This window comes from Copadichromis virginalis, linkage group LG2 (genome assembly GCF_057382275.1).
Source record: "Copadichromis virginalis isolate Kocher_CV1m ecotype Utaka linkage group LG2, C_Virginalis_male_GT1.1, whole genome shotgun sequence".
Taxonomy (NCBI): Eukaryota; Metazoa; Chordata; class Actinopteri; order Cichliformes; family Cichlidae; genus Copadichromis; species Copadichromis virginalis.
Window position 1 is genome coordinate 34,616,332 of NC_140619.1, and position 27,316 is coordinate 34,643,647.

Genomic DNA, 27,316 nt, shown 5'->3' on the forward strand with positions numbered 1-27,316 from the left:
GGGTTGGGTGAACCATACTTAAGAAGTGAAAACAGCGAATTTGATATTGACTCCAACTGAATTAGCGTTTTATTCACTAATTCACTTTAAGAGGACCAGCGGATCACATGCACGACAGGCTGTGACTCCAGTCAGTGTGTGGGGTGTCTCTGTGTGTTTATGGGAATAGGGACCAACTGGATGAGGGGTGGGGGCACAGTTAGTCCAGCTGGGACTGTGATTTTTAACAACATCCCCTGTAGTGACAGCTGCCATCTCTGCCACCCGACAAAAACAAAAGTCAGACAAATAAGCTGAGGCCGAGTGAAGGTTTTTAAACCAAACACTGGAGGGTAGCTGGAGAAACCGCCTCCCATCTAAAAATAAAATGCAGGGAGCTATTTTGCAAGTGATGAGATATTTTTAAGGAAAATTAAGACTAGCGCTGCCGCTGCTGTTGATCCCAATTTGAGGATAGTCTGAATTTGTGTCCATTAGAGTTGAATGAGACTGAAACTAATGAGGATTAATGTGAGTTAAGCAACATCTTAACCCGTTTGCATCATGACAGACTACAAATTTTGCAAGACAACATGCTGCTGGAAATGATTCCAAGCGCAGTAACGCATTAGTCACGCACAAAAGTTGGTGCGTGGGTCAAGACTCATGATACTTCTTTATTTTTTTGTCTTTTGTCCCAGAAAGCACCGCTGGTTTATTCTGTAAAATAAAAATTTTCCAAACACGTACACACACACACACACACACACACAGACTGTCGCTCTCTTCTACTCTCTAATTTTTGTCCACATTCCATTAACTTCCCTCTCTCTCTGGCTATAAATATCCCTGCATGTCAGATTGGACGAGAGCGAGGGCTTTAGTGGCTTTATGGAAAAGAAAAAAGGGGAGTGAGAGATGGGGGAGGTAAGTATAGATAGATGGGGGGTAAATGGGAATAGGGAGGGTAGAATGGGTGGGAGAGCTTCGGGATTTTGCGGGGGTTTGGTTTAAATGAAACCAGGTGTGTTGTGGGACCAGTGAGAGGGTGAAAAGATGTGGGGGCATGTGCGTGTGTGAATCTGCGAGTTGTGCCTGCGATTTGGACGGGTTTGGAATTTCGGTATTTGGGCCGCAGACCAGGAATTTGCATCCTGGGGGGTCAGGGAGAGGGGGTTTGGGGAGTGGAGGATGGCAGTGCAGGGGGCCAGAGGGGGGGTAAGGGGGCTGTTCCTCTCCTCCCTTTCTCGCTCTCTCTCGCCTCTGCCTGTCTTGCTCGCTCCCTCTCTCTCCCTCTCTCTTTCTCTCTCCCTCCCTTTCCATGTGCTCAGCTGCTCCAGCTGTCGGTCTCCCCACTCACTCTCTCTCTCAGGGTCATACAGGCAGGAGTTTAAGGGACCACTTCTGTACGCCAACTCGGCTGGGACGACCGCAGCCGGCAGGAGGGACACACTGGTCAGACGGAGACTGAGAGACAGAAGATTCCTCTGTGAGTTTTCCTGTGCTTCTTTAGCCTCTTACACATATCAAAGAATGGCTGTTTGTTAAAGAGAGACTTGCTGGATGACTTACTACGTTTTGCGAGCATTTTAGGGAGAAGTAAGGGAGGTGAGATGTACCTCTTACCCACTTTTTCTTGTACAGGCCATACACGTCACACTTGCACCACTGCCCTGCTCTCTGCTCTGCTCTCCCAGCTGCACTTGGCTCCTTATGAGAGCCAAGATAACGTGGCTAACTGTGTCTGAGTAGTTTACTTCTTGGCTCTGACTGTAATATGGGGTTAGACAGGAAGAGAGGCAGTGAGTCACAGGGCACATGTTATCGTACTGTAATATTGCAAAATCCTTCCGCCTCATCCCTCTTGTACAACTTTCAACGTCAGTGTCACAAGATCAGTTTAGTCTCTAGGTGGGGGAAGTTCAAAATCTGAAACACAAACAGTCAACATGTAGACGAGTTCTCTAAACCTGGATGACCTCACAGTGCACAACTGCTGTTTCACTTTTTGTGTAATCAATTTCCTGCAGGTAAAAGCAGATGTTTCCACTTTAAGGTGGGGATTAGAAAAAGCAAGCATGTCAAAGTTTTCTGAACTCTAACACAAAAGCATCACATGTTAGAGTTCAGGAGGAACATGTTTTACCTTGTGAGTGAGTTTCTCCGACAGGGCGTTATTTCTGTCTTTACCTGTGGAGCTTCCCGGAACAGAAGTCAGGCCGAGTGTGAGATGGAGACTCCCTGATTGTGGATATGCAGGTTCACTGCCACAAATGTAACTGAGCACAGCTGGTGGAGCGCGCTGGGTCACCGTGTTCTCAGGCTGCTCCACGCACAGCCAAGCACATCAACGCAAACTTTGTGTATACACTACAACAAGTGACCATCCTGGAGTCTAAACTCTGTGTGTGTGTGTTCCAGCTGTTGGTCTTTTTTTGGTTTCCATGTGGTCACTGATATAAGCCGCCTGACATTTTGCTTGTTAAGCTGTTCTGAATGTGTGAATTTAAAAATGGGTCACCTGGCAGTCCTGAAGCTGAGCCAAGTTCCAAATACTTCATTAAGTATCGATGATTTGTATTTTTTATTTTTGTGGGCTAGTAAATGGTAGACTTGTATAAAAAAGAAGCCCACCACAAGTTCCCAGAGTCCAAGATGTCGTTTTCAGATGTCTCATTTTGCCCCACTAATAATCAAACCCTGCTGCATATTTGGGTTACTTTCGTATTGACAGAAAAAGCAGGGGAAACTGCATATTTGTGTAGTTGCTTTCACTGTTTTGCTGGAAAACGAGTCATGAAAATTCTTCCTGATTCATTTTCTATGGATTGACTCATCAGTTATTCAAATCATGTATTTTCCCTGTCAGTGGTGGTCGAATGCAGACAATGAAGTTCTGTATCAGAGCCGCATTCTCTGACATCCTCCTACACATCCTCCAAAGGGATGGGAGGTTAGGGAAGAGTGGCTGGAGGTCTGGCACCAGCTGTCCTCTTATGTGAACTGTGGGGGGTTTCCCAGAACCCGATACTCTGGGAACCACTGTAGTGGCAGGGCATCCCAGCTGAGAACTGGTGCCCACATCCTTGCCACGGGCATTCCAGAGATCTGCCGCCACTTGATCTCCAGCAGCAGGAGGGAAACACCCATGCATCCTTGCTGCCCACACTCAGTAGCCAGTGAGTGACTGGACCCCAGTCTGATGGTCAGTTTGTTTTTGGGTGGTTTCGGGTCAAATTCTTGCTGGTTGTAAGTCACTGTTGGGCCAATTCAGAGAGATCACGCACTGCGGCTGTCTGATTGCGCGGTGGTATGCCTTACCGTCTGAGCTTACAGTGTGAGAGCATATTTTTCTGCTTTTCACCACTCAAAGGTCACGGTGATGTCATTCCTCGAGTATTTCGGAGTGTCCAAGTCACCCTGCGGCCTTCTGTTTGTCTCAGCCTGAAATAAAACAATAAGCAATGCCTGCAAATGTGGCCTCGGGAGTTTATATCAGAGCGTGAGTGTATGCACATAGACAGGCAGTGATTATGACCTTCCTCCCTGTATTTTAACTGGCGCTCACTCACTTTGCAAACAAGACTTGCTTAGGATTTTTTTATTACTTCAATTTGTCTGTTTTTTTCCCCGTGTCTTTTTGGTCTGGCGGAGATGGAACGGGCAACTTGTTTATGTTTAGGCTCAGCTTAAACACTTATAGCTTCTTTCAGGAACATTAACTGAAGGATGGTTGTGTCATTGCTGCCAGAGAGGCCCAATCCATCAACAATGAACCATGCAATATATATTTACCTTAGAAATACACTACATGGTACAGAACAATGTATTAAAGTAAAAATAGTAATATCAAAAAATATTCTACTATAGGAAAAAATCTTGCAAGAGGTGTGGGTAAAAGACCCCTGTGCATACAGTACTAAGACATCAAAGATAGGGCTCTTAAATAGTGGCCACAGAGACCCTTATATTTTGATAATATATTATAAACATTTAGTCTAAAGCATACTGGAAGTTGATTTAAAGAGGCTAATATGGCAGTTAAATGGTCATGGCTTTTAGTTCTTTACATTCTCATGTTGATTAATAGTGTTTTGGTTAATTTGTTCTACAATAATCCAGGCAGATAAAATAAAAGTGTTTATAATGGACTGATTTATGGTTTGTATATTGTCTATTTTTACTGAACAACAAAAAAGCCAGTTGAATTACTTAATCTAAAAGTAACCAAGATTTATGTTTTACATACATCCAGGCAGGGTACACCATAGACAGGTACTGAAGTTGCTGCAGGGCAAATATATTTTAGATTTTAAATCTATATCAGAAAATAGCCATAGTAACTGAAGCTTTAAAATAAATGTAGTAAATGTTGTGCAGATCTTTTTACCCTGCACTGGTCCATTGGTTTGATTGAACCCTGTAACCCTGTTTAATTGCACGACTCTGAAGTAGTCATCATCTATCAGTCTCTCACATCATTCTGGAGGTAATCTGTCCAACTCTTCTTTCATTCATGCACGGCTCTCTGTTTGATTGTCAAACAGTTTTTCACAGTAATGCATAAAGACTATTAAAGGCCCACCACAGGATTTCAGTCATGTATGAATGGCCCAGCGATTATTTTCTTTTTCAGCCATTGTGTTGAAGATGTGCTGCTTTGCTTGATTTCATTGTCCTCTCCCATGATCCAGTTTCAGCCCAGCTCTAGCGGGCAGACTGCCTTACATCTGACTGTGGAATAACTTGGTATACAGGGGAATTCATGGTCCACTCAGTGACTGCAGGGTTCCCAAGTCCAAATAATTACCCCTCCACCACAGTGAGAGACAGTTACTATATGAGGCATTTGTGCTGATATTCTGTCTTTGGCCAAACATCTCCACTTTGTCCAAAGGACATTATTCCAGAAATCTTGTGGTTTGTTCAAAAGCAACAAACTTAAGCTACAAAGCTACAAACATAAGCTACAAACTTTTTTTTCTTTCCCTTCCAAACAAGCCATACTTGTTCAGTCTTTTTCTTACTGGACTGCCATGAACTTTAACATTTAACTGAAGCCTGAAAATTTTAAGTTTCTGTGACCATTGCACAGATTGAATTTGCTTGTCAAACCGGGTTAATACACCTAAACGCTTCAGACCAGCAAACTGCCAAAACATCTGCTTTTATAGAGGTGGTCACAGCTGCTCATGATCACCTAATTCAGTCCATTTCATTATCAGCTCCTGGCTGCTACTTAAACTTTTAATTCTGATAGAAGCAGTAAAGGTGTTTTATAAAGTTCCATGAAAGCTTTCACAGAGCTTTAAATATTTCTTAAATAATAAAAGTGTGATTGCACATACTTTTTAAAAGATGTTCAGTTGCTTTCTCTGCACAGCTTTGCATATAAACCGAAACAAGCTCACTTAGACATATGACGACATGACATGTCCTATAATCCATAAAAATCCATAACGTTTTATAAGCAATGTTTTTGTTAAATAAAGATTCATTTACTGAGTACAAATGTTCCCTGTGAAATGCAGTTTAGCTGAAAGTGGCATAAAATTGGAAGTTACGCAAGTAAAGAACCAGAAATTCTACTTAAGTGGAGCATTTAATGTGTTTGGTTATTTTGGCAAAGACAGATTCCCCCGTCCGTTAAACAAGCATGACTCTGATTCTACATAAAATAAGTTTGGTAGGTGCAAACTAATGTAATCTGTGAGAGTGAAACAGCTGAGCAGGAGAGGCTTCTGTAAAAAAAAAAATTGATGTTTTGGCCTGGATTGATGCGGGCCCACCGATGCAGCGCTGATACACTGTAAACCGAACCTCTGGAGGCAGCGCTCACCAGGACTGTCACCCTGCCGGCTGCCAGCATGCAGACATAGAGAGCTTTCTGTGAGCAGCTAATATGAAAGTATTTCTGGGATGTTGACTTTGTTATTTTCAGCAAAAAGTTGGAGGACGTCACAGTGTTTATGTTCTTACCTGGCACAGTGATTCACTCCATTTATTCTCGCTGCGATCAAGGGGGAACTGTTTGGTTGTCAAACGGTGAACCGAGTCCAAGAAACGAACTGTTTGCATTCTGACTGACTTCTTAAAACTTGGCTCTGGTGCCTTTGCTTCCAGTTGATTTATCCATCTCAGCTGTGGGAACAGCTAACAGCACAGGAGAGTTTTGAGACAGAATCAAACCGTTTTTGTGATTTTTGAGTTTCGAATCTTGTCTTTTGATGTTTTTTTTTCTTTCCCCCCCACTCCTTCTTTCCCTCTGTCTCTCTCCGTGAACACAGATACCACTGCTCTGCACATCACAAAGGCTCGTCTTCAGGGCACCGCTACCTGCCTGATTGTTGTGTGTGTGCGCTTGTGTGCATGCTCCAGTCCGATCTCCCAATCTCCCATCAAATAGTGCATTAGTATGCAGGGTATTTGTGTGCCAATCTTGTGTGTGTGCATATGTGTGACTGTGCTCCTCCGCAGTGCGATTTCACAGCCACGTTCAGAAAGTGACACCTACACGGTAAGGATGGATGAATCTCTCTCCCTCTCCTACTCCGTTCTTTTTTATTAGCATCTCTTTTCCACACCTGTCACTTCACATTACAGGTTTTGTGTTGAAATGCTGGCCTCCAATCCTCTCTCTGTTCTTTCTTTGTGCTCTTTCTCATTGCCTCATCATCTTCTTGTTCAAAGTTCCACATAAATGTTCCCTTCTCAGGACTTTACAGTGTTCATTGCTGGGGTTAAATTTGGTTTTAATACCATGTTTCTTCAGGCCTCTGGTTTCTCTTTCCATGCAGGTTACAGCAGCATTTTTCCCTTGAATGATAATGACCCTTTTTCCAAACAGTGGCCTTAAATACTTTTTTTTGTTTTTTAGGGTGACATTTTGCTTTAGGAAAGTAGTTTACATGTCACAAATCCTCTAACAGAAGCAGGCTTCTTGTCTTTTTGGCTTAGCAGAGGAAACAAGTTTCTCTATCCTCCTCTTTTTCTTTTCGTTTTAATTTTTTTACACGTCTCACTACTGGGAAATTTATTATGTATTATGAATACATTATGCAACTACTTGGCACAGGGGGGCTGTTCACATCTTTCTTTCCATCATTTTCTCACACACACACTGTGTCTGCTGCGTTTTACAGGAATGCACAGATGGGTATCATTGGGACCCTCAGACTGAGCACTGCAAAGGTAAGGCTATGTTGAATCAAGTAACACCTTGATTCTCCTCTTGCTTCTATAATCTTGCCTTGTGTTTTACATTTCAATCTCCCATCAGACATAAACGAGTGTGAGACCATTCCTGATGCCTGCAAGGGGGAAATGAAGTGCTTCAATCACTATGGAGGCTACCTGTGCCTTCCCCGCTCTGCGTCACTCATCCCTGCTCCAGAGCCTCCTATTACACCCGCTGAGCCCTTAAACCCATGCCCTCTAGGCTACGAGCCTCAGGGAAACAGCTGTGTGGGTGGGTGTCTGGTTTGTTGGTCTGGGGGTTGGAGGTGGACAGGTGGCCGCAGGATCAGCGATTGTTAAGCATGTTTGTGTGTGTGTGTGTGTGTGGTTGTGTAAACTCATTGTTGGCGGCCACAGATTGTGAGGGACAGGTGGCTGCAACAGGTGTTAGGACTGGAGGCAGCATGTGGGTGCAATCTGTGAGGGTGTGAGTGAGCATGAGTCCACGGGAGGCGGGCAGACAGTGCAGGAATTTGGAAGATTTCACACGAGGACAGCTGCTGTGTTTTAAGACTTGTAGCGAGAAAGTGGCCTGCATGACACAGCAAACATGACTCAACATGATGTTCTCAGCTGCTGGGTGCAAGTGAGGGGAACGTAGTGGCCAGTGGCATGTAACACTCACACTGTATATGTCAGTCATGCTGCATGATGGTGTGTTCGCTCACAATAACAGCGTTTTAAACGTTTGTATCACCACACCCACAAACACAGACATCGATGAGTGCGAGAGACACGAGCACGACTGCCAACCCAGCCAGGAGTGCATCAACTCGGTGGGCGCCTTCACCTGCCAGTGTCCGGATGGATACCGGAAAGTCGGCACAGAGTGCGTTGGTGAGATATTTTGAATTTCACCTTTAATTGGTGTAATTAAGCTTAACTGGGCTATTATGCGTTTCTTTATTTTCTCTCCTATATACAATGGTGGATTTGAGTCTCAAATAATGAAGTCTGCATACATAAAAGTGTGAGCCAAGAAGTCAGACTTCAGACTGCTCTAAATGCCCAGTTTCCAACTGTTTTTTCTCTTCTTGTGGGAGCAAATGGCAGCTCAGCAAAGACCTCCTTATATGGAAATAAGGCGAGGCTTACAAGCACTCTGTTAACAGCCCATGGCCCTTTGAAACAGACAGAAATAAATAACAATTTGTTTGAACTGTGAATCATTCAAAGCTACAGAGTAAGAATATGAAGCTAGAAAAGAGCATCATAGCCCCCCCTCCTCTGTGGCAATATGCCCAAAAATCTTTAGAAATTTAAATCTTGTTCTTAATAACTCTCGTTTGATATCGCAGATATCGATGAGTGCAGGTACAGGTACTGCCAGCATCGCTGTGTCAACGTGCCCGGCTCCTTCTCTTGTCAGTGTGAACCAGGTTTCCATGTGGCAGGAAACAATCGATCTTGCATTGGTGAGTTTTAAGAGTACAGCAGTGTGAGTAACAGTCCTGCATTTCTAATATTGACTAAAAAAACTCTGAAATAATAACAATTTAAAGTAAAAGTATGTTAGGTTAACATCGAGAATTGTAATAGTTGATGTGTAATGATGCCAGTTTTTTTGGATGTTTTTCTTGCAAATGTATACTGCTGCCTCCCTCTCTCAGTATCACTCCCCATTACTTCTTGTTAATGCTGTAGTTAATTTAAACTTCTTTATATTTGTTTGGTAGTTTAGGCTATTTTTTTTTAAAATAATTAGCGCTTCAATAAAACAGTTAATTACATTAGTTGCATAGTTTTTGCCTAATAGTCCAATAAGTTGCCTATTCTGTAAAACAAAGGCTAAAAAAAACTTTCCAAATGCAAAATAGAAGCAAATGGCAATACTGAATTGCCCCCAAACTGTATGTGAGTACAGTTGTCACAGCTACTTTCAAAAGTATAATTGTTTATTGAGGCTTTGACCTCGGAAAAACTCAGCTGATCTCCTTCTTCTTCATCAAATCCATGTGAGTTAAATTTGATGGGATTTGGATTACATCATTATCTTATAACTCCACAACTGTCACTACATAATAAATCACGTTGTTCAAGTTTAATCGGTGCTTTGATTTCCAGAAGTTCATGACATCACCTTTTTCCACCAGATCCAGTCTTACATTAAAAATAAAACTGGAAAACTGCATGTTCAACACACTGACATGAACACAGAGTTTGGGGTTTTTAACTTTATTAAAATCCTTTGATCCACAGCCTACAACTGACCTCAGATTCTCTGCTTTTCCTCTTTTCAGATGTGAATGAATGTGAGATGGGTGCCCCCTGCTCGCAGAGATGCTACAACACATACGGCACTTTCCTCTGTCGCTGTGATCAGGGCTATGAGCTCGGGCCCGATGGCTTTGAATGTAAAGGTAATGAAGGACAAAAGGAGCGACAGTGATAGTGCACGCTTATCCCTCTCAGTTTTTTTGCTACTTAGTGATCGACAATTAATAAAACCCAACCTTGTGAATTGTTAGACATCGATGAGTGCAGCTACTCCAGTTACCTGTGCCAGTACCAGTGTGTCAACGAACCAGGGAAGTTCTCGTGCGTGTGCCCAGAGGGATACCGACTGCTGGGCACCAGAATGTGTCAGGGTGAGTGCGCCCGCCTCCATTTCCTCCTGAAACTAACACCTTCCCCTCTGTGCTCTCAGAGTCACAAATGGTGCACTGAGTCAATGCCTATTCATCCTTGTTCTCGAGCCCCTGTCTGCTGTTCAGCGAAACATCACAAGCTGTTTGCTCGCTTTAGATATAAACGAATGTGAAACGGGAGAACACGAGTGCACGGAGACGCAGAACTGCGTGAACATCCACGGACGATACCAGTGTGTGGACAAGAACAGCTGCCAGGAACCTTACATCCAAGTGTCTGACAAGTGAGTGACACTTCGTGAAAGCTTCTGTGTGCGTACGCGAACACGCAACTCCACACACCTTTTCTCAATTACTCAAATATGTGCTGGCCATCGGCTCCGAGTATAATCAGCCCCTGTGCTGAGTTTGGCTCAAACTCTAAGATTACCCCAATTACTTTTTCCACGTACGAGTCCAGCTTTTCAACCTTTTCGTTTGAATGTGTTCCAATGCAATAAGAAAACCATTACATCTGTGAACAAGTGCTGGCTCAGGAACAGGTGTGGGTCACTATTAACATATCCCTGAAGATTTAGTAGTATAAGATGATTTTTAGAAAAACATGAAGGAAAAAAATGGCCACTGTTCAATATTTGTTTAGGTTTTTGCCCTTTGCTCTCAGTCATACTACTCCCTCTGTTGGCTCATTTTCTAACTGCTCATGATGTTTTCCTACTACTAACGCACAACTCTTAACTGTAACTGTTTGCTCCTCTCTGTGTGCATTTGTACATCCAGCCGCTGCGTGTGCCCCGTCAACAACCCCGCCTGTCGAGAGCTGCCTTTCTCCATCGTGCACCGCTACATGAGCATCACCTCCGAGCGCTCCGTCCCCTCGGACATCTTCCAGATCCAGGCTACCAGCGTCTCTGCGAGGGCTTACAACACCTTCCGCATCCGCTCCGGTGATGAAAACGGAGACTTTTACATCAGGGTGAGGAGAGTGGGATCCTGTAATCACAACACCAGATGTCTTTAGGTCTAAATACTAACTTTAGACTGGTAATAACAATAATAATAATAACAATAACAGTTGCATCGCACTTCACAGTTTGAATAAAACCACACTTGAAAAATAAGTATACATGTTCCAGCATACAGACACAGAGGAAACATATGGTCTTATATTTATTCCCATATACACACTTTCATCCAGGACCAAAAATAATGGTTAAAGAAAACCTATCCTATAAAAATAAGTGTTTAAAACAAACCACTGAATCAGCTGACCTAAGAGCGTGAAACAGTTAAGACCCTGATCACATGATAGGAGAGGCTGACCTCAATAACTGAGTTATATACCCAGGAGCCTGGACATGTAGATTTTATATGCTATTAGTACAATTTTAAAAGGCAAGACTCACTTATTTTAAATCTACTATGTGTTTGGCATTTGTTTTCCCCTGCACATGTCCATCATCTGAGCCTCGCCTCTCTAACTTTGTCTCCAAACTGCTCAACCTGAGCTTTCCCTCTGATGAGCTCATTTCTAATCCTGTCCATTGAAAACCTCAACATCTTCAGCTCTTCCTCATGTATTTTCATCAGTGCCACCATCTCCAAACCATCTTTTAAACTGTCCTTTTCATAGTTGACCCCCAGTAAAACTTGATAAGACATGTAATGTTGGGTGTTTTGGGTGCAATGCCCACACACCCACTAAAATCACTGAAACCTCCTCCACAGACACACAAAACAAAGGTACGATAAGTAACCTCATCTCACATTGTTTCGACTTTCATAAGCACACGTGGTTCATTACACGTATTTCTTCTTTATTTTTTCGCTTGGACTTCTTAATGTGCCGCCTGTGTTCTACTTTCACCTCACTCGTCTAGTTTTCTAGCTCCTGTTTAGGGCAAAACGGACTCTATTACCATTTTTATTGGTACATGTACTTTGGTAAGCGCAGCCCAGTGTCAACCTGAGGAGAATTTTAATCAGCTGGAATAAATGAAAAACAACTGTGTGGATGTGCAGATTCTTGAAAAAAGAAAGAAGAAGCTCACCTCATATAGAGGTGATGAGACGTTTTAAAAGAAGACACTTTGACATGTGACAGTGAGAAGAGCACCAGTGTAAATGCCACTCTGCTTTAACACTCCATTATTTTCTGTCTTCCCCAGCAAATCAATAACATCAGTGCCATGCTGGTGCTGGCCCGTGCCGTGTCAGGGCCCAGAGAGTACACGTTGGACCTGGAGATGGTGTCCATTAACCCCCTGGTCAACTACCAGAACAACTATCAGACAAGCTCCGCCCTCAGACTCTCCATCTACGTCGGGCCGTACACCTTTTAAAGAAGAAGAGCTGGAGGTGACACGGAGAGCGAGACACAGACACAAACAAGGAGAAAGAAGCTGTAAAACACAAGTGGTGGATGCAGTTCAACCAGTCACTGTGATGTTAAACTAATAGCTTTTTATACTGTGTTGTCCACGGAGAGTGACAGTTTTCTGTCTGCCCTCACTATGTGTAAAAATATACATGCAGTACCGTATGCAAACACATTGTAGCAGCAATGTCTCACAGATAACCAGCAGCCTTAAAATAATTAGTCCTGTCAAAGTCATTCCCCATTTTCCTGTTATCATGTTTACGGTTATTCAGTCATTCGTGTAGAAAAGAGGTTTTTCTGCATTCATGGCGATAACGAATCTGTGTGACATATTTTCTGTCTGCCTTCAGGTGGAATGATTCACGCCGGGCGTCACCAGACTTATCCGTTTCACAGTTTACACCCTTATCTTCTTCTGTTTGTCACTTTATTCTTGTCAGCCCTGTTTCCTGTTGACAGACGTGATTCAGTAACCACTCACATCAGACCTCAGCACCCACGCTCCTCCTTCGCCCGCCGCTGTTCATTTCCCAATGAAATCTCCGCCACTGTTGTTCCTGAGTGTTGTACTTTGTTTTTTTTGTTTTTTTTTTAATTTTTGTTTTTAAGATTTGAACCCAAATAAAACAATAAACCCTTTCAACCATGTGTCAAGAACTAAATACAGTTTCTTTATTTCAGGTCCCTGTGGAATTTCTAGCACGCTTAGCGAGCTGAAACAAGTACTCGGTTTACTGATAAATTAATTGGTGAGGATTCTTTTAACCTTATATAATGGATTATGTTTGGGTTTCAACTGCAAAATGGAGCGCCATAAAATTAAGGACTGGTCAGCAGATCATAAGTATTAGAAAACCTAATATTTTCTGACAAGCATAGTGAAGCACTGGGAAATTTTTTTGTACTTCTTTATTGAACCCACACTATCCCGTTAATCCTGATCAATTAATTTTTTTTCCTTTAGGAAGAAAAGAAGAAAACAAAAAGTCTATTTAAGGTATAAACCTGACCATTGTGTCACTTGCTGGGTTGCCACTGGTGGAAAAACCACTATTACCAGTGAGGGTTTTCCATCCCTCAGTTTCAAGAAGCTGTAATGAGCCCGTTACTCGACAGACTGCCTGTCTACATCACATAATTCATACTTTTTTTTTTTTATCAGCCGGAAACCCAAGTGATGTTTTTATTATTTCTTGTCTGGGTTCAACACAAAGACATATACTTTCTATTCAGTGATAAGAATCGGATTAATAAAATACATCCAACAACTTTTATGACCAAAATATGTACTATATCTTCTCTACAAATGACCAAATGATCTCACCCCTGCCTCTCTTTCTTTATCAACAGCCTGCTCTCTAATGCACTCTTCCGAAATCCTGCCCATCCTGTCTGCTCAAAATGAGAAACATTAAACGCTCAACTTAGAAAGTTCCTTTCGTTTTCGCCTCTACTTCTTTGGTGTACTATATCTATTGCTTTTTAAGCTCAGCCACCTTCGCTGCTCGTTTCATTTTCACAATGAGACCTGTTTTACTGTCGCCACATTCCTGTTGTGTTGAGGACACATTCGCTTTTCCAGGCTGTTAACTACTCTCACCATGTCAGTTGTGATTTGTGTGGTTCAAAATGTGAACGCCCAACGTGGGGCTCGAACCCACGACCCTGAGATTAAGAGTCTCATGCTCTACCGACTGAGCTAGCCGGGCTTACAGAGAGATATACAGTTAGCCATTTTGGCTGTAGTAGCCTAACAAAAAGCTAGTTAGCCTAGCTGATAGACATATATTCAAAGCAGCCAAATACCTAAAGAATGCATCAATAACAATTAAGAGAAGTGAATAAAAAGAAAATTACCCGTTGCACAGAAGAAAGGACCTAGTCACAAAGACCACAACAGTTTTCTCTGCTATGCTGTGAACCCGTTTTTTCTGCCAACATGGTGAGAATGGACTCCTTGCTGCCACCCTCAAGTGGCCACTAGAGGAACTGCAGTTGTTTGTACTTAAACGCTTGGGAGTTTCTGCTTGCCATCAAACAAATGAGATGCTTCACTGGACTGACTGATTGGTATGCCTGCTTAACTGACCCTCCTCCTGTAAGTAGCAGTGCAGTGTCTACACAGGACCGTCTCCCGCACAGTGGGGAGTGTCTTCAAGCTGACATTTAATTGCACTTTCCCACAAACAAGGAGTCCGGAGCAGAGTTTTATAGCTGCGCTGCATCTGCCAGGTCTGATCATGGCTGAGCAGCTGACGTACTGCTTCATCTATATGACCTCTAGAGTTCATCCTCCCTCTTTTAGCCTTACAGATTCTTGCTAGTTGAGTCAGAAAGTTTTAGACATTGCTCTCTGACCTAATCCCTACTCCTACCTGAAGCAAAGACCAGCACTCCAAACCTGTCCCACTGTATCCCTATATGAGTGCAGGCAGGTCTACAGGGTCATCTCAAAAACTGCTGTTTTGCTGAGTTGGACCACGACAGCGAGAACAACTCACACAGTGTGCTCAAACGTCCCGGAACCACCTCCTCTTTACCTGCACCCACACACTCAGCACGAGCCTCCCAAGAAAGACGTGTACAGAATGTGCTCCTGTTTTCAACATCATGGCAGCTTTCAGCCAGCTCTCCAAAACAAACTCAGTAATGAAAGACAGAGAAACTGCTCTCCCTTTTTGTTACATTCATTAATGATACGGATATTCTCTATATCTACACAAAGAAGAGGCAGATGCATCTCATACGCGCCTCCTAACATCCTCAGGACCTCCAGCCTTGTTTTAGTCAAACACCATTGGAGCTCTGCTGCATCTGCTCCATTTTTACTGTCACAGCAACTTCACTGGAGCAGTAACTGATTCTCCTGACCCACAAAAAAGAAAAAAAACTGAGGAAAAACAGACAGAGAGAGGGAGAAAAGGGAGCGAGAGAGGGGGAAGCCCTTATTTCACAGTCCACTGTTGTTTTCTCCGCCCAGTCCTACACACAAACACACTCACACACCGAAACACCACGCACACCTCCCATCTGTCCTCAGTGGGGGGGCGGAGAAGGAGGAGGAAGATGGGGGGTGGGGGTGATGATGACTCACCCACTGCCCTGTTTTATGTAATCGGAGCAGACAGGCTTAAGCCACCAGGGGGCAGCAGATCCTGCAGATCTCATCTGCAGCAGGCCAAGAATAGCAACAACCAGAGGAGACGGTGCTTGGTTTTATAACCTAATTTACTATCGGGCCTACATTTTCTCCCATTTTCAGCGAGTCATGCACCTGTAGGAGGAACAACTGATGGGAACTTTGTCTACTTTTCACAAATAATGTACTGTACAGCAATTTAGAAGCTCATCCCCCCCCCGCCGCCCCGCCCCCTTTGTATAACCTGGCATCATATGATGGAGAACAAACATGTGTCGGGTGATGGTGTTAAAGAGTGCAGCAGAGTAGGAGGTGTGTGTGTGTGTGTGTTCAGTTAAGGGAAGAGTAGCCCTGGCATTTCCTGTTGGCATTCACACAGAAATAGACCCCGACAGGGGCAGACAACATAATGGGTGAATTTCTCAGCAGAACTGGGGTTCAGTGGGTAAGCCGGCCTCTGGGCTTCACCCGCAAAATTTTACTGAGCGTGTCACAAATCTGCAATAAAGAGAAGGTTCATAAATGACTACAAATAGGTGCAAAAAAGTCAGAAGGGGATGCAAAATTCCCACAGAGACACCCAAGAGACAATAAAGTAATACAAAATAACCAAGAAATGATCCAATATGACAAGAAATGATCTCAACTAACATAAGGTGAAAACTGGGTTAAAGTAGATGACAGATGCCAGCAAACACGCAGACAAAAACATAGAGCAGCTAAAAGAGCCCCAAAAGATGAAGACGATGATTAGAATGAAGCACAAACGTCTGGGATGGTGTAGATGGTGTAGCGAGGCCTTGTGTATGTCTCATAATCCATATTTGCGGGGTGTAATGGTTCAAAGGATCCACAGGAGAAGGCGTGAGTAGATTTGTGCGTGCATCCAGCATGTATTTATGTTTATGTGATTATATATATGTGTGAGTGCAAGGTGTGGGTGTTTACATAGGAGAGCATGTGTTTGAGAGTGTCAGTGCCCACACAGATGAGGGGGAGGAGTGTTTGGGGTGGCAGAGGGGAGTGTTGGAGCATTTGGGCCTCAGTTTTTTTGGCTCCATGGATGGAGTATGATCTCATTTCTGGGCAAGCCGTGCCCCGTAGGCCGCAGTGGGGGAATGGTGTGGGTGTGGAAGCTCAAAATTGAAGCTTCATGTGGTGGTACCAACCACTTAAACGCAATGGAACAAACATGGCCGACAGAAATGCTTTCTTTCCATGTCGTACAATCATGCTCTGTTCCTCAATTTGAGACACGTTGCCATGATGGAGGAGCAATCTTTTCCCCTTTGATCTCCTCCTGTTGCATTACAAAAAGCTCTCAAAGCCTCCCCCTCCACTACACTACAATGCAGGTATTATATTTATGAATGAAAGAGCGAGGTGGAGTGTCATTTCCCTCCACCCACAACCCCGAACACTGAATGAGTTCATTAATGAAAAGAGCGGGGAGCGAAATCTGCAGGACATGAAAAACAGGATGCACAGTACAAGGAGGGCTGAGTGATTAGAGAGTGTAAATTAGTGAGGGCATGAGGCAGGAAATGGCTCTCTCCTCTGGATATTTGCATGGAGTATATATAGATATATGGAGAGGGGTGATCAGCGGGGGAGGGCAATTATGAAATACAACATAAACAATAGCATCAAGGACTAATTTAAAAAAACTAAAAAAACAAGACATGGTTCTGACTCTGGATACTGCCATTTACAGACAGGTTATAAATCAGACATTGTTTTGTTCCACAGAAACAACACAGGTTCATAAACAGAGTGCATTAATGTACTAATGTATTGCATTTTTGGATGCAATCAAACATCTCTGATTGGAAATAAAAACATAAACCCTAAAGATGGTTTAAACTAAGTGCAGTCCTTGCATCACTAATAATATCTCGGGCTGTGTACAGCAGGAAAGATTGCAGAGTAGACCAGCTTTGCAAGAAATAAAACCACTCCATTAAAAGGAAAAAAAAAACAAGTAATTTTAAGTCCCATCCCTTTATTTTTGGGCTCTATTAGTGTGGCTTTGCAAGATTAAAAGTAAAAATAAATAAATAAAATATTTACTTATCTTATGGTGGGCCTTGGTACATCCCTCCAGTTGATCCACTATGTTAGCTCCTCTCCCTTTTAAAACCACCTTCCCTTTAAGGTAACTTACTTCTAAATGGTTGGCTGTCAAAAACAGAAGGCTTGAATTGGAGGTGGGTGGAGCCCAAACTCCCAGGGTTACTTTTAGATGGTTTGGTACATTGAGTTTGGTACAGTGACATCATGCAAAGCCAAGAGTAGATAGTCGGACAGTCTGGAATTGATCATTTAGAGCAGTTAAAGCTCTAGGACCAGAGTTTGTATGTTCTTCCTGTGTCTGCATGGGTTCTCTCCCAGTATCCTTCCTCCCATAATGCAGATAGGTTAAGCTAATTAGTGATTAATTGGTTAGCCCTGCAACAGACTGGTGACCTGTGTAGGATGTACCCCGCCTCTTACGCTATATAACAGCTATGATATGCTCCAGCGCAACTGTGACCTTGAATTAGATAAGTGGAAAAACAACTTGAACATTTATTTTTGTAACTGTATATATGTGACAGAAAATGAGTAAACACGTATATTGCATGCCAAACTGGTGTGAGGTTTATCAGTAGTTTATTTATTTTTCCTAAAAACTGAGAATTAAATTATTAGGTTGTGCATTATGGTGTGAATAATACTATTTCAGTAGATTGTATTATGATGACATAGTGGGGTCAGGGGTAAAAACACTTATTAGCAATGCCCAGATATTGTAATACCTCTCTAAAGTAAGAACCTGAACCCTTCACATTAAGAGGTTGGAGACTCTGAAGAATTCTTCCTTTTAATATATGATAGTAACTCTTACATTTAATTTGATTCTTAAAAGTCTTCTAGTTTTTTTGTCTACTAGTTTTTTTTCACTATATATAAAAACTTTATTTAACAAACTACTTTTTTCATACTCTCAAAGATTTTGTGCTTAATTTCTCCTGAATGTCCTGCAAATATGTCTTAAAATGCTTTTAAAGACGATCTGGCTAGAGAATGACATTTGAAAATTAGCCCGTTAGCTAAGAGTAGGTAATTGCCCCGAAGCTAATCAAACAAATAAACAAAATACACCTTCACAAGGATATATTTAAAGACAGATAAACTGAGATAAGGTTACTGCATTAATATCTTTAAGGTTAAACTTCACTGTGCTATAAAATCTTGAGCTAAATGCTAGAGCTAGCATGGTAACATGCTAACAATCATAGATTTAAAAGGTAATTTAACATATAAAACACATGCATTCCTACTAATAATAACATGGAAGATACAAAGGAAAACCACTATTTTATATTTATATATCACCCAGTATTTTTTTTTCTCTGTGTGTATCTTTTTCTGTACAACAACAAATTAAAAAAGAAATCTGGGATAATCGCTCTATCAATCTGAACAGGAAAAGTGGATGTATAGATAACTGTTGCTAGCCTGGTTATATGCGTTCAATGACCTCTTTGTTAGGTGCACCTATTCAACTGCTTGCTACCAAAAATATCAGCTAATCCTATGGTAATTCAATAAATGTAGGTATGCAGATGTATTTAAGACGACCTGCTGATCTTCCAACTGAGTATCAGAATGGAAAAGAAAGGTGATTAAAGTGACTCACGTGCTTTACAACACAACCATTGCTAGGGTTTACAGCGAATGGTCCAAAAAAGAGAAAATATCCAGTGAGCAGAAATGCTCTGGTTGAAAAAGTCGTGGTAATCCCAGAGGTCAGAGGAGAATGGCCAGACTGCGTCAAGCAGATAGAAATGCAACAGTAACTCAAGCACTCGAAACAGCCAAGGTATGCAGAAGAGCATTTGTGAACACAACAGGTTGAACTACACTGGCAACATGGTGGCACAGTGATAAGGACTGTTGCATCACAGCAACAAGACCCTGAGTTTGACTCCACCGTCTGGCTGGGGCCAGAGGTTTGCCCTGTGTTTGTGTGGATTCTGGTTTGAACCAACAGCCCAAAGACATGCAGAATAGAATGGATTGATGTGCTACAGCAGCACACTGGGTGCCGCTCCTGTCTGCTAAGAACTGTAAACTGAGTCTACAATTCCAAGCCTGCTCAGAACAGTTTTCATTTCTGCTGCGATATTTGGCATAAACTCCATCCTCCCTTGTATCAATGGTTCAGGCATGCAGTATTGTTGTAGATGATATTTGCACTCTCTGGGCTCCACAGCACCAGTTGAACATTGTTTAAAAACCACAGCCTGTCTGAGTATTGTTGCTGAGCATGTCTATCCCTTTATGCCCACAGTATACCCATCTTCTAATGGCTGCTTGCAGCAGGATAACTCATTATGTCAAAAAGCTCAAATCATCTCAAACTGGCTCCCTGAACATGACACGTGACTGTACTCAAACGGCCTCCACATTCAGCAGATCTAAATACATACGATTAAGACCTGTAAGGTGTACCCATTGAAGTGTCCGCTGACTGTATTTGTCAACAGCGACTCCATTTTCTAATCTAGCGAGTTTGTGGCTTTTCTGTTATTCAGTGGGATATTCTTCTCTGTAAAACTGATCATTAGAGCAGACGTGACTCAATGTTATAAGACAGGAGCTTACATGTGAAACGCTCTAAACTGTCATTCTGTAATACAACAAGAGTCACTTCTTATTAGCTCTGGAAATAATTATCTTATCAGTCTGGTCCAATTACAGGTTCAATTGCTGGGTTTGTTCACTGCCTGGGGTCAATGCAATCTCCCGCGAACACCCTGGGAATTCAGAGCGGGGTATAGCAGCGAGCAGGATATTGGGTCACGTGTCAGTGATTAACAACAGTGTTAATTAAAAATATGACTGTTCAGGAGTCTGCACACACACCATGCGCTGTGAGGGAAAACCATGCTGCGATACAGGTGCAAACAAGAACACAGAGCCCCGTTCAGAAGCACGCAGACAACTTCTTGCAGCTTCTTGAGCTGTTCGATTACATAAAAGCAGCGGAGATAGATTTATACAAGGCTCCGAGCGAGACCCGTGTCTACTTTACTTCCAGTTTCTTTACTCATTGCGTAAATGTGGTTACCAAGAGACGTGTTGCTATGGGTGTGTGGGTGTAGAGCGGCAAAAGGGACCGATGCTGAAAAGACATTCAGCCCTGAGAAAAATAACAGAAAAGAAAAAAATGAAAGGTATGTGAACTGCAGGAAACAGAAGGCTGGAGAGAGTTTCTGTGAATCACAAAACACAAACTGACTGTGAAAGAGATACTTGGGCAGCTGCTGAGGCGCTAAAAAAAACAACTCAGTATGAACTCTCCAGAGTACTTGAATAGTTACTTTTCAAAAACATACGGTGTGTGAATAAACTATGATCTATAGATCGATTTTGTAAACTAGATTTTACACTCTGGCTGTGTGTGAAGTTGTAGAAATTAGCCTTGATTTTGCAAACAGTAACACAAACTTATCCATCGCAAACACCAGGGTTGACAAAAAAAAGGTTTCATTAACAGACAAATTATCCTGTTGATAAGGAAATAATAAATAGAGGATGAGGCCCACATGTTCTCAAGATCTCAAGTGCTGCCAGACAAATTATGCACCACCCACTGCAGGGTTAGCGGTGATGCACAGGGAAGTATCGTCTGTGCTAATACCTCTACTCAAGCTAATTTGACCTTTGCTTGTTCTAATGGAGTAACAGACCAGAGTACTTTGTCCACCGTTGGATTTTAATCAAGTGTTACCGTCACAGTGTAAAGATCCCAGGAAGAAGCTGCTGGATGGCTGTAGATGATTGGATTTCTAATAAATTGAAGTCAAACTAATCTTGGTTTTAGCACCTGTATAAACAAACTAGGGCATCAAAAGTAAAGGTTATTTGATCCACAGCCCCCCGTCTACACTGGCACATTGTTACAGACACCACTTATCCATTCATTTCCTCAACCACCTCACCATTTCAACCCAATTCGAGGGCAATCTAAATGGTAGAACTATGTCAAAAGCTTTAAAGCGTCACACAGTTGGTGCAGATTTGTCAGTTGCACATTCACGGCCTGAATCATGAATCAAGTGACATCTTCTGCTCCACCACATCCCAAAGGTGCTCCATTGAATGGAAATTTGGGGTATGTGGAGGCCATCTGAGTACAGTGAGCTTGTGGTCATGTTCATGAAACCAGTTAGAAATGATTTGAGCTTTGCGACATGGGCACGTCCGTAACCATATTCAGGCAGACTGTGGTGTGTAAACAATGCTCACCTGGTGCTAAGGGGGGTGAAGTGCGCTTTAAGATTCGAAGTGCTGTGCATTCATAGATGCGCATTCCTAATATGATGGGCTGACATCATAGCAAACCCTATGAATTAAGAATGGGATTTCACTCAAGCTCATATGTGTGTGAAAGCACACAGGCAAATACTTTTGGTAACATAGTGTATTAGTGAGACAGTTAAATTAAAATGCTCCAAAAGGCACAAAGAATATTGAGAATATTGAAAGACTCTCTTCAATGACTGGACTTAGCAGACAGCATCAGCTACAGCTGTATGTGTCCTTTCCCACCTATCAGTGAAAGTGGCTACGCCTCTAACTTTAAGCTTGAACCAAATCTGTTCTAAAAGTGGAGCCTAGGGGAGACTGACTTGTTCATGGAGCAAACTCAAGTGTTCACAAGAGGGACTTCCATTTTTTGCTCTCTTCAGTCCCAAAGGTTGCTGATTGGTAGAACACAATCTATAAAAGCCACTCGTAGTGTAAACACATGGATATTTCCAGCTGAATTATTGTGCTGTAAAATATGTTAATACTTTATTAAAACACAAGTGCACTACAGTAAATATATTTAGGTACGTCCCAAAACTGCCCACGGGATCCATTACATGTGCTCACAAACAGTAAACCTAAAATAGATAAAAATCCCTCTGGCCGGTAAAAGCACAACAAACCACTAATATCCACAAGAATCAGGCCATTAAGAGACCACAATATTGCAATTATTTTTTTAATAGGCATTTCTGATTTAGTGTTACAATAATACAAATATAATAATAACATCCTGTAAAAGGCTTGCCTGTAACCTGCTAACTGTTTCCTAGCTTGTTGACCCCCACAGAGGTCTTGTTTGTGAGTTAATATATTTTTGGAGCGCTATAGATAGCTGATAGTAATTGACCCCATCCATTCACGAATCACTACAGAATGAATGGGTCTGTATTGGATAACAGGGAGGGATTAAAAAAAAGAAGTTATGTGAGAATAGTTATTTGATTGGTATCAAAACACTGGGACAATGCAGAAATATTTTGAGCTGCTCTGCACAAGGACAGGGATTGAAAGGAGGAAGGGTGGACTGAGACTAAGAAAAGCATGCATTCAATCTGCTCCTTCCTCACTGCCTTCAACCACTCTCTGCTTTTGTTATGCAACAACTCGATCTATAGGCACATCTCCAACATACGTCCAGGTGAGAGACATTAAAATTAACTCTTTGGCTGACACCAGATGTAAAAAGCGTCCGTGTGTGATGTCCGCCGTCTTTGTCTTTTTTGTCCGGCTTTATCTGCGCTTGACCTTTTGCCTGAAAAAAAGAAGAAAAAAAAGCGGCTGAGAGGTAATGGAGAGGAGCAGGACACAGAGGAGCGAGGGGAAGGCAGAGAGGGCGTCTCAATGAAAGCTCTGCTGCTCGGAGGTCTCTCGTGATGTAACACATCTACATCATGTCGCCATGGCAACCCCGCATCAGCACCAACTGGCTGTGGGGAGGAAGAGCCAGTGTCTGTGCTGGTATGTTACAGTACAGTACCCTGGGAGAAAAAGTCTGTATCTGTCCAGAAAACATAAAGAACCATGGGTACAAATTTCTATTTGATAAGAGTACCTTTCCATTTATTATATAAATGCCAATAATAAACATAGCAACTAAATGAATACTCACTAGTGACTATTTTCAAATGGATTAAAACTGTCCGCAGGCTTTGCTTGAATTCAAAGGTTTCTCCTTGAAAACTGCATAGAGCATTTAAAATATTCAGATCCTATCATTGAGCAAAGGCACACATTCAGCCTCATTCAGTATAATAAAGCCTCTCGTGGCAAACTCCATCCTCAATAGAAACATCAGCGCTATTCACTGAATTATTGTCCCCATGTTCTCCAGTGAGTCTAAGTATAATCCAGGGACCTTGAAGAAACAAAACTCGAGTACAAACAAAGAACCACTAGTGAAAAACTTCTGCCCCCTGCTCAGTGCCCTGGCTGCTAAAAATAAACCAGATATTGAAAAGGGAAGAGAAAAGGCACAAGGCTACTGGCTCACAAAGCCAAACTGAGAGATGGAGGCAGGCATTGATGGAGGCGAGGAGCAGGAGCGTGTGTGGGGGGAGGGAGGTGTATGTGGGTGTTTGTATACTTCATTTTCACAGGTTGAATCTGTCTGTCGGTTTCAAATCTGATGCAGTCCGAAGGTGTTGAATTGGTGGCAGACAAGTTCAAAATTACCAGAGCTCTTCCACTCTAAAGTGGACTAAGTTTGTCTGCTTCCACAGGGTCGCTGTTGATTTACTTTGAGGACCATAATAAGAAAACTGATCCCTACCATCTCTAAAGGCATCATAATGAGATCCAAATCACCACCAATGGGGTTTGGGCATCAGAGTTTGATAGCATTGTGCAGTATCTTAGCTGCTCCTAGGACTGCAATCTTCTATTAAACAGTTATCACACAGAGCTTTATTTATAATGTGAGGTAAAGAGCCTACAATATTAGAGAGAACACCCCAACAACCAGACAGCTTCGCTAAGAATAAGCACTTGGCGCGAGTGGGAAAGAAAAACCCCTTTTTGACAAGGAAAAAACCTCCAACAGGACCAGGCTCAGGGAGGGGATGTCATCAGCTGTGAATAGACAGGCTGTGGAAGAGAACCAGAGATTAATAATAAGTAATGATTAAATGCAGAGTGGCGTATAAACACACGGTGAGTGAAGAAGAAACACTCTCCAACAGCCTAGGCTTATTGCAAAGCAATCAGGAGGGGCTTGGGGGTCATGTCTGTCTCATGAATCCAAACTGCGAGCTGGTTTCACAGAAGAGGGGCCTGAAAGCTGAAGGCTCTGCCTCCCATTCTACTTTTAAATACTCTAGGAACAACAAGTAAGCCCACAGTCTGAGAGTGAAGTGCTCAATTGGGGTGATTTAGTAAGTTAAGATTAGCCTGATCATTCAAGACCTTGAAAGTGAGGAGAAGGATTTGAATGTGAGAGACCTCAGGTGTTGTACCTGGAAGGGGAATGATTACTGGAGGGGTTACAGCTCACAATGATCTCAATACCACAGGTACCACTTTGGACTTTCCACATCTTTCCACAGCTTTGTAGGTATCTATATTTGGATGATTCCTAATCAAAAAGGGGGAAATAAAGAACCACTATGCAAACTAAAGAAAGCACAAACTTCCTGTTAATTGGCTTCTACATATTAACAGTAATTTTCAGAACTCGTAATCTTTGCAAGTGCCCTAAGTCAGTCATTTCAACACAAAGAGCACAGAAACCGTATTACAGGAGGACTTTGGTTAAAACTAATTTGTCAGTTTCCTGTAAAAAAAAAAAAAAAAAAAACACACCAAAGAAACAAACTGTTTCAACAGATTTGTGATAAAATCAAGAGAGCAGATGAAGCTGACTGTGCAAATGTGCTCCACTGACTCGTGCCTCTATGACTTGTGTATTGTACGTGACTCCATTCACATGAGAGCAGAGGAAAATTTACCTCCACTTTTTTAGACTTCAGGAGGCGATTACAGCTTCAGCTCCCAGTGTTCCCAGTTGTCTCTCTGTACCCCTAAATTTCCCTAAATGTTTTTTTTCTCCCTCTCAACTCTTACTATTTACTCCTCATCCTCTCCCGCGCCGATGCAGGAGTGGGAGGTGTTGCTAGGCGACAGATTCGCTCCTTCTTTTCAAGAAAAAGAGTGCAGACCTTGACTCTCTGGGTGTAAAAATAAACAGAAAAAGAAAAGACGGACTTAGAGAGAAAAGGACAAGTATCATTCACCTCTGGCATGAGAGCCACACTCTTTGTTTACCGTGAAAATATTTTCCATACAACCCCCCCCCCTCCCCGGAAGCTCCTCATCTACATCCTGAAGTGGTCCAAAAATAACCCACTTATTTATAGCTGCATTTACATCTGAGATAAAAGCAAGGCATCTCTCACTGTCTGTAATAAACTTTCACACTAGGCTATGATGGAGCTGTTGTGCTGATGATCTGTCCGCTCTGTTCCCAATGATGTGATGACTAAGGTTGTGGAGGAACAGGCTGCTCAGCCCTCATCCACAGTTTTACTCGCTGCCAACAGCCAAAGCTGTGAAAGTCACACCTGTTGTTGAAAAAGTGTGTGCACAGAGAGAGCCAGAGTACTCCTGGCCTTTGAACATCTGCTCAGTGTGTATGTGTGGAGAGGACAGTGACAGAGAGTACACGCTGATCAATGAGTGCGTGTGTGCACATTTGAGAGCGTATGAGTGGGTGAGTGACAGCATGAATATGAGTGACAACAAGTGAGTGAACAGAGTTTTTTTTGGGGGGGGGGGGGGGGGGGGGGTTTAGCAAACGCTGAAGCACATTTTGTTAAACACTGCTAGGGCACTGAAAGGGATTCACACCCCAATTTTACACCAAGCAGCACTGAACTTAATTAATCACACAGAACTATCAAAGTCACTTTAACAATATGCTCATCACTACCGCCAAAATAAAATACTTTTTTTAATCACTGCTGGTGACATTTCTTCCCAGTGCTGCACATTCACTGTTGCACACGACAACAGTGCCACTTGTTTGGAGGCATGTTTCTTGACACCTGATGAATATCTGGCCCATTAGCTGTTAAGTGCTATGAAAATAGTGATGTTTGTAAATAGCACTAATCTAAATCACAGCTACAAAGCAAACCACAAAAGCAAGTAATTAATGAAGTAAAAATACGAATAATATAAACAGGAAAGGAAATAAACATTATTCAAGACCATTTTTAACATGTTAAAAGGTTAAAAAGACATAATGTAAACACATTACATACACAAGGTGCATCACTTTAAGGCAGCACCATGCAAAACTCAAGTGCAACATAAACAGAAATTAACAATAACCTTAAATAAGATTTAAAAGTCAGATTTTTCTTTCTTTTTTTAAAGAAGGTCCTCAGATTAAAAATTCCAAACATGATTCTGATTGCAAGATGGAATTCTAGATTTACATTTATCGGCCAGTTTATAAGGCTCACCTTGCTTGCACCGGTTGGGACGCCCTTTTGTCTTACAGAGCTGCTTTAATTCTTCGTAGAACAGGCTCAAGATAGTGCTGGAAATATTCCGCAAATCTGACATGATAACATCACACAGTTGCTGCAGATTGGTCACCTGGATGTCCACGATGAGAATCTTTCACATCTCTGGTGTTTCAATTATGCTAATTTGGTGATAAGGGTCCAAAATGTGCCACATAAATATCTACCAACAACAACAACAACTAAACTGTCAATTTAAGGTAGGTTGGATCCATGCTTTCATTTTATGTCAAATTATGATTCTACCATCCCAATGCTGCAGGAGAAACTTTGACTCATCCGACTGGCAATGTTTTTTTTTTTTAAATTTGACAATCTTATGTTGTCAAATTCAGGTGAACTCGTGCAAACTCTAGCCTCAGTTTCGTGTTCTTAGCTGATAGGAGTGGCACTTGATGTGGGCTTCTTCTGCTGTAACGTGTTGTACATTTAGAGATGCTCTTCTGCATACTTTGGTTGAAACAAATGGTCATTTAAGCTACTGTTACTTTACTATAAATCTAGAAGCAGTCTGACTATTTTCTCTCTCTAAAGAAGGATTGTTTGTACAACCAATACAGATGTTTGTGAATGAAGTTATGCTTAGACTCCTGATTGGTTAAAGAGT

General features: G+C 42.2%; 1 protein-coding gene, 1 long non-coding RNA gene and 1 other non-coding gene across 4 annotated transcripts; 1 reads left to right on the forward strand and 2 right to left on the reverse strand.

Annotated features, from left to right (window-relative positions):
- Window positions 1–1,279: 1,279 nt before the first annotated feature.
- On the forward strand, window positions 1,280–12,939 carry efemp2a (EGF-like fibulin extracellular matrix protein 2a). Of its 2 annotated transcripts, XM_085432107.1 has the most exons (12): window positions 1,280–1,468; window positions 6,267–6,496; window positions 7,122–7,170; window positions 7,259–7,447; window positions 7,930–8,052; window positions 8,514–8,630; window positions 9,456–9,575; window positions 9,684–9,803; window positions 9,961–10,087; window positions 10,584–10,779; window positions 11,972–12,161; window positions 12,534–12,939. In XM_085432107.1, exons 2-11 carry the CDS (start codon window positions 6,395–6,397, stop codon window positions 12,143–12,145), a joined length of 1,317 nt encoding a protein of 438 aa, XP_085288233.1. In that variant the 5' UTR covers window positions 1,280–1,468; window positions 6,267–6,394; the 3' UTR covers window positions 12,146–12,161; window positions 12,534–12,939. The 2 variants fall into 2 exon arrangements, with proteins under 2 accessions (XP_085288233.1, XP_085288226.1); XM_085432100.1 differs by having other exon boundaries at window positions 1,281–1,468; window positions 11,972–12,939.
- Window positions 10,732–14,185, reverse strand: LOC146717862 (uncharacterized). The gene is made up of 3 exons (XR_014915146.1): window positions 14,041–14,185; window positions 11,855–12,155; window positions 10,732–10,796 (listed from the first exon to the last, which is right to left on the reverse strand). It is a non-coding gene; the product is annotated as an uncharacterized LOC146717862 (long non-coding RNA).
- On the reverse strand, window positions 13,820–13,892 carry trnak-cuu (transfer RNA lysine (anticodon CUU)). Its single transcript has one exon. It is a non-coding gene; the product is annotated as a tRNA-Lys (tRNA).
- Window positions 14,186–27,316: the final 13,131 nt, after the last annotated feature.

Coding starts and splice junctions, on each gene's coding strand:
- efemp2a (XM_085432107.1), top strand. CDS start 6,395: ATGCAGGGTATTTGTGTGCCAATCTTGTGTGTGTGCATATGTGTGACT. Junction 7,171..7,258: donor TCAGACTGAGCACTGCAAAG/GTAAGGCTATGT, acceptor ATCTCCCATCAG/ACATAAACGAGTGTGAGACC. Junction 10,088..10,583: donor TACATCCAAGTGTCTGACAA/GTGAGTGACACT, acceptor TTGTACATCCAG/CCGCTGCGTGTGCCCCGTCA.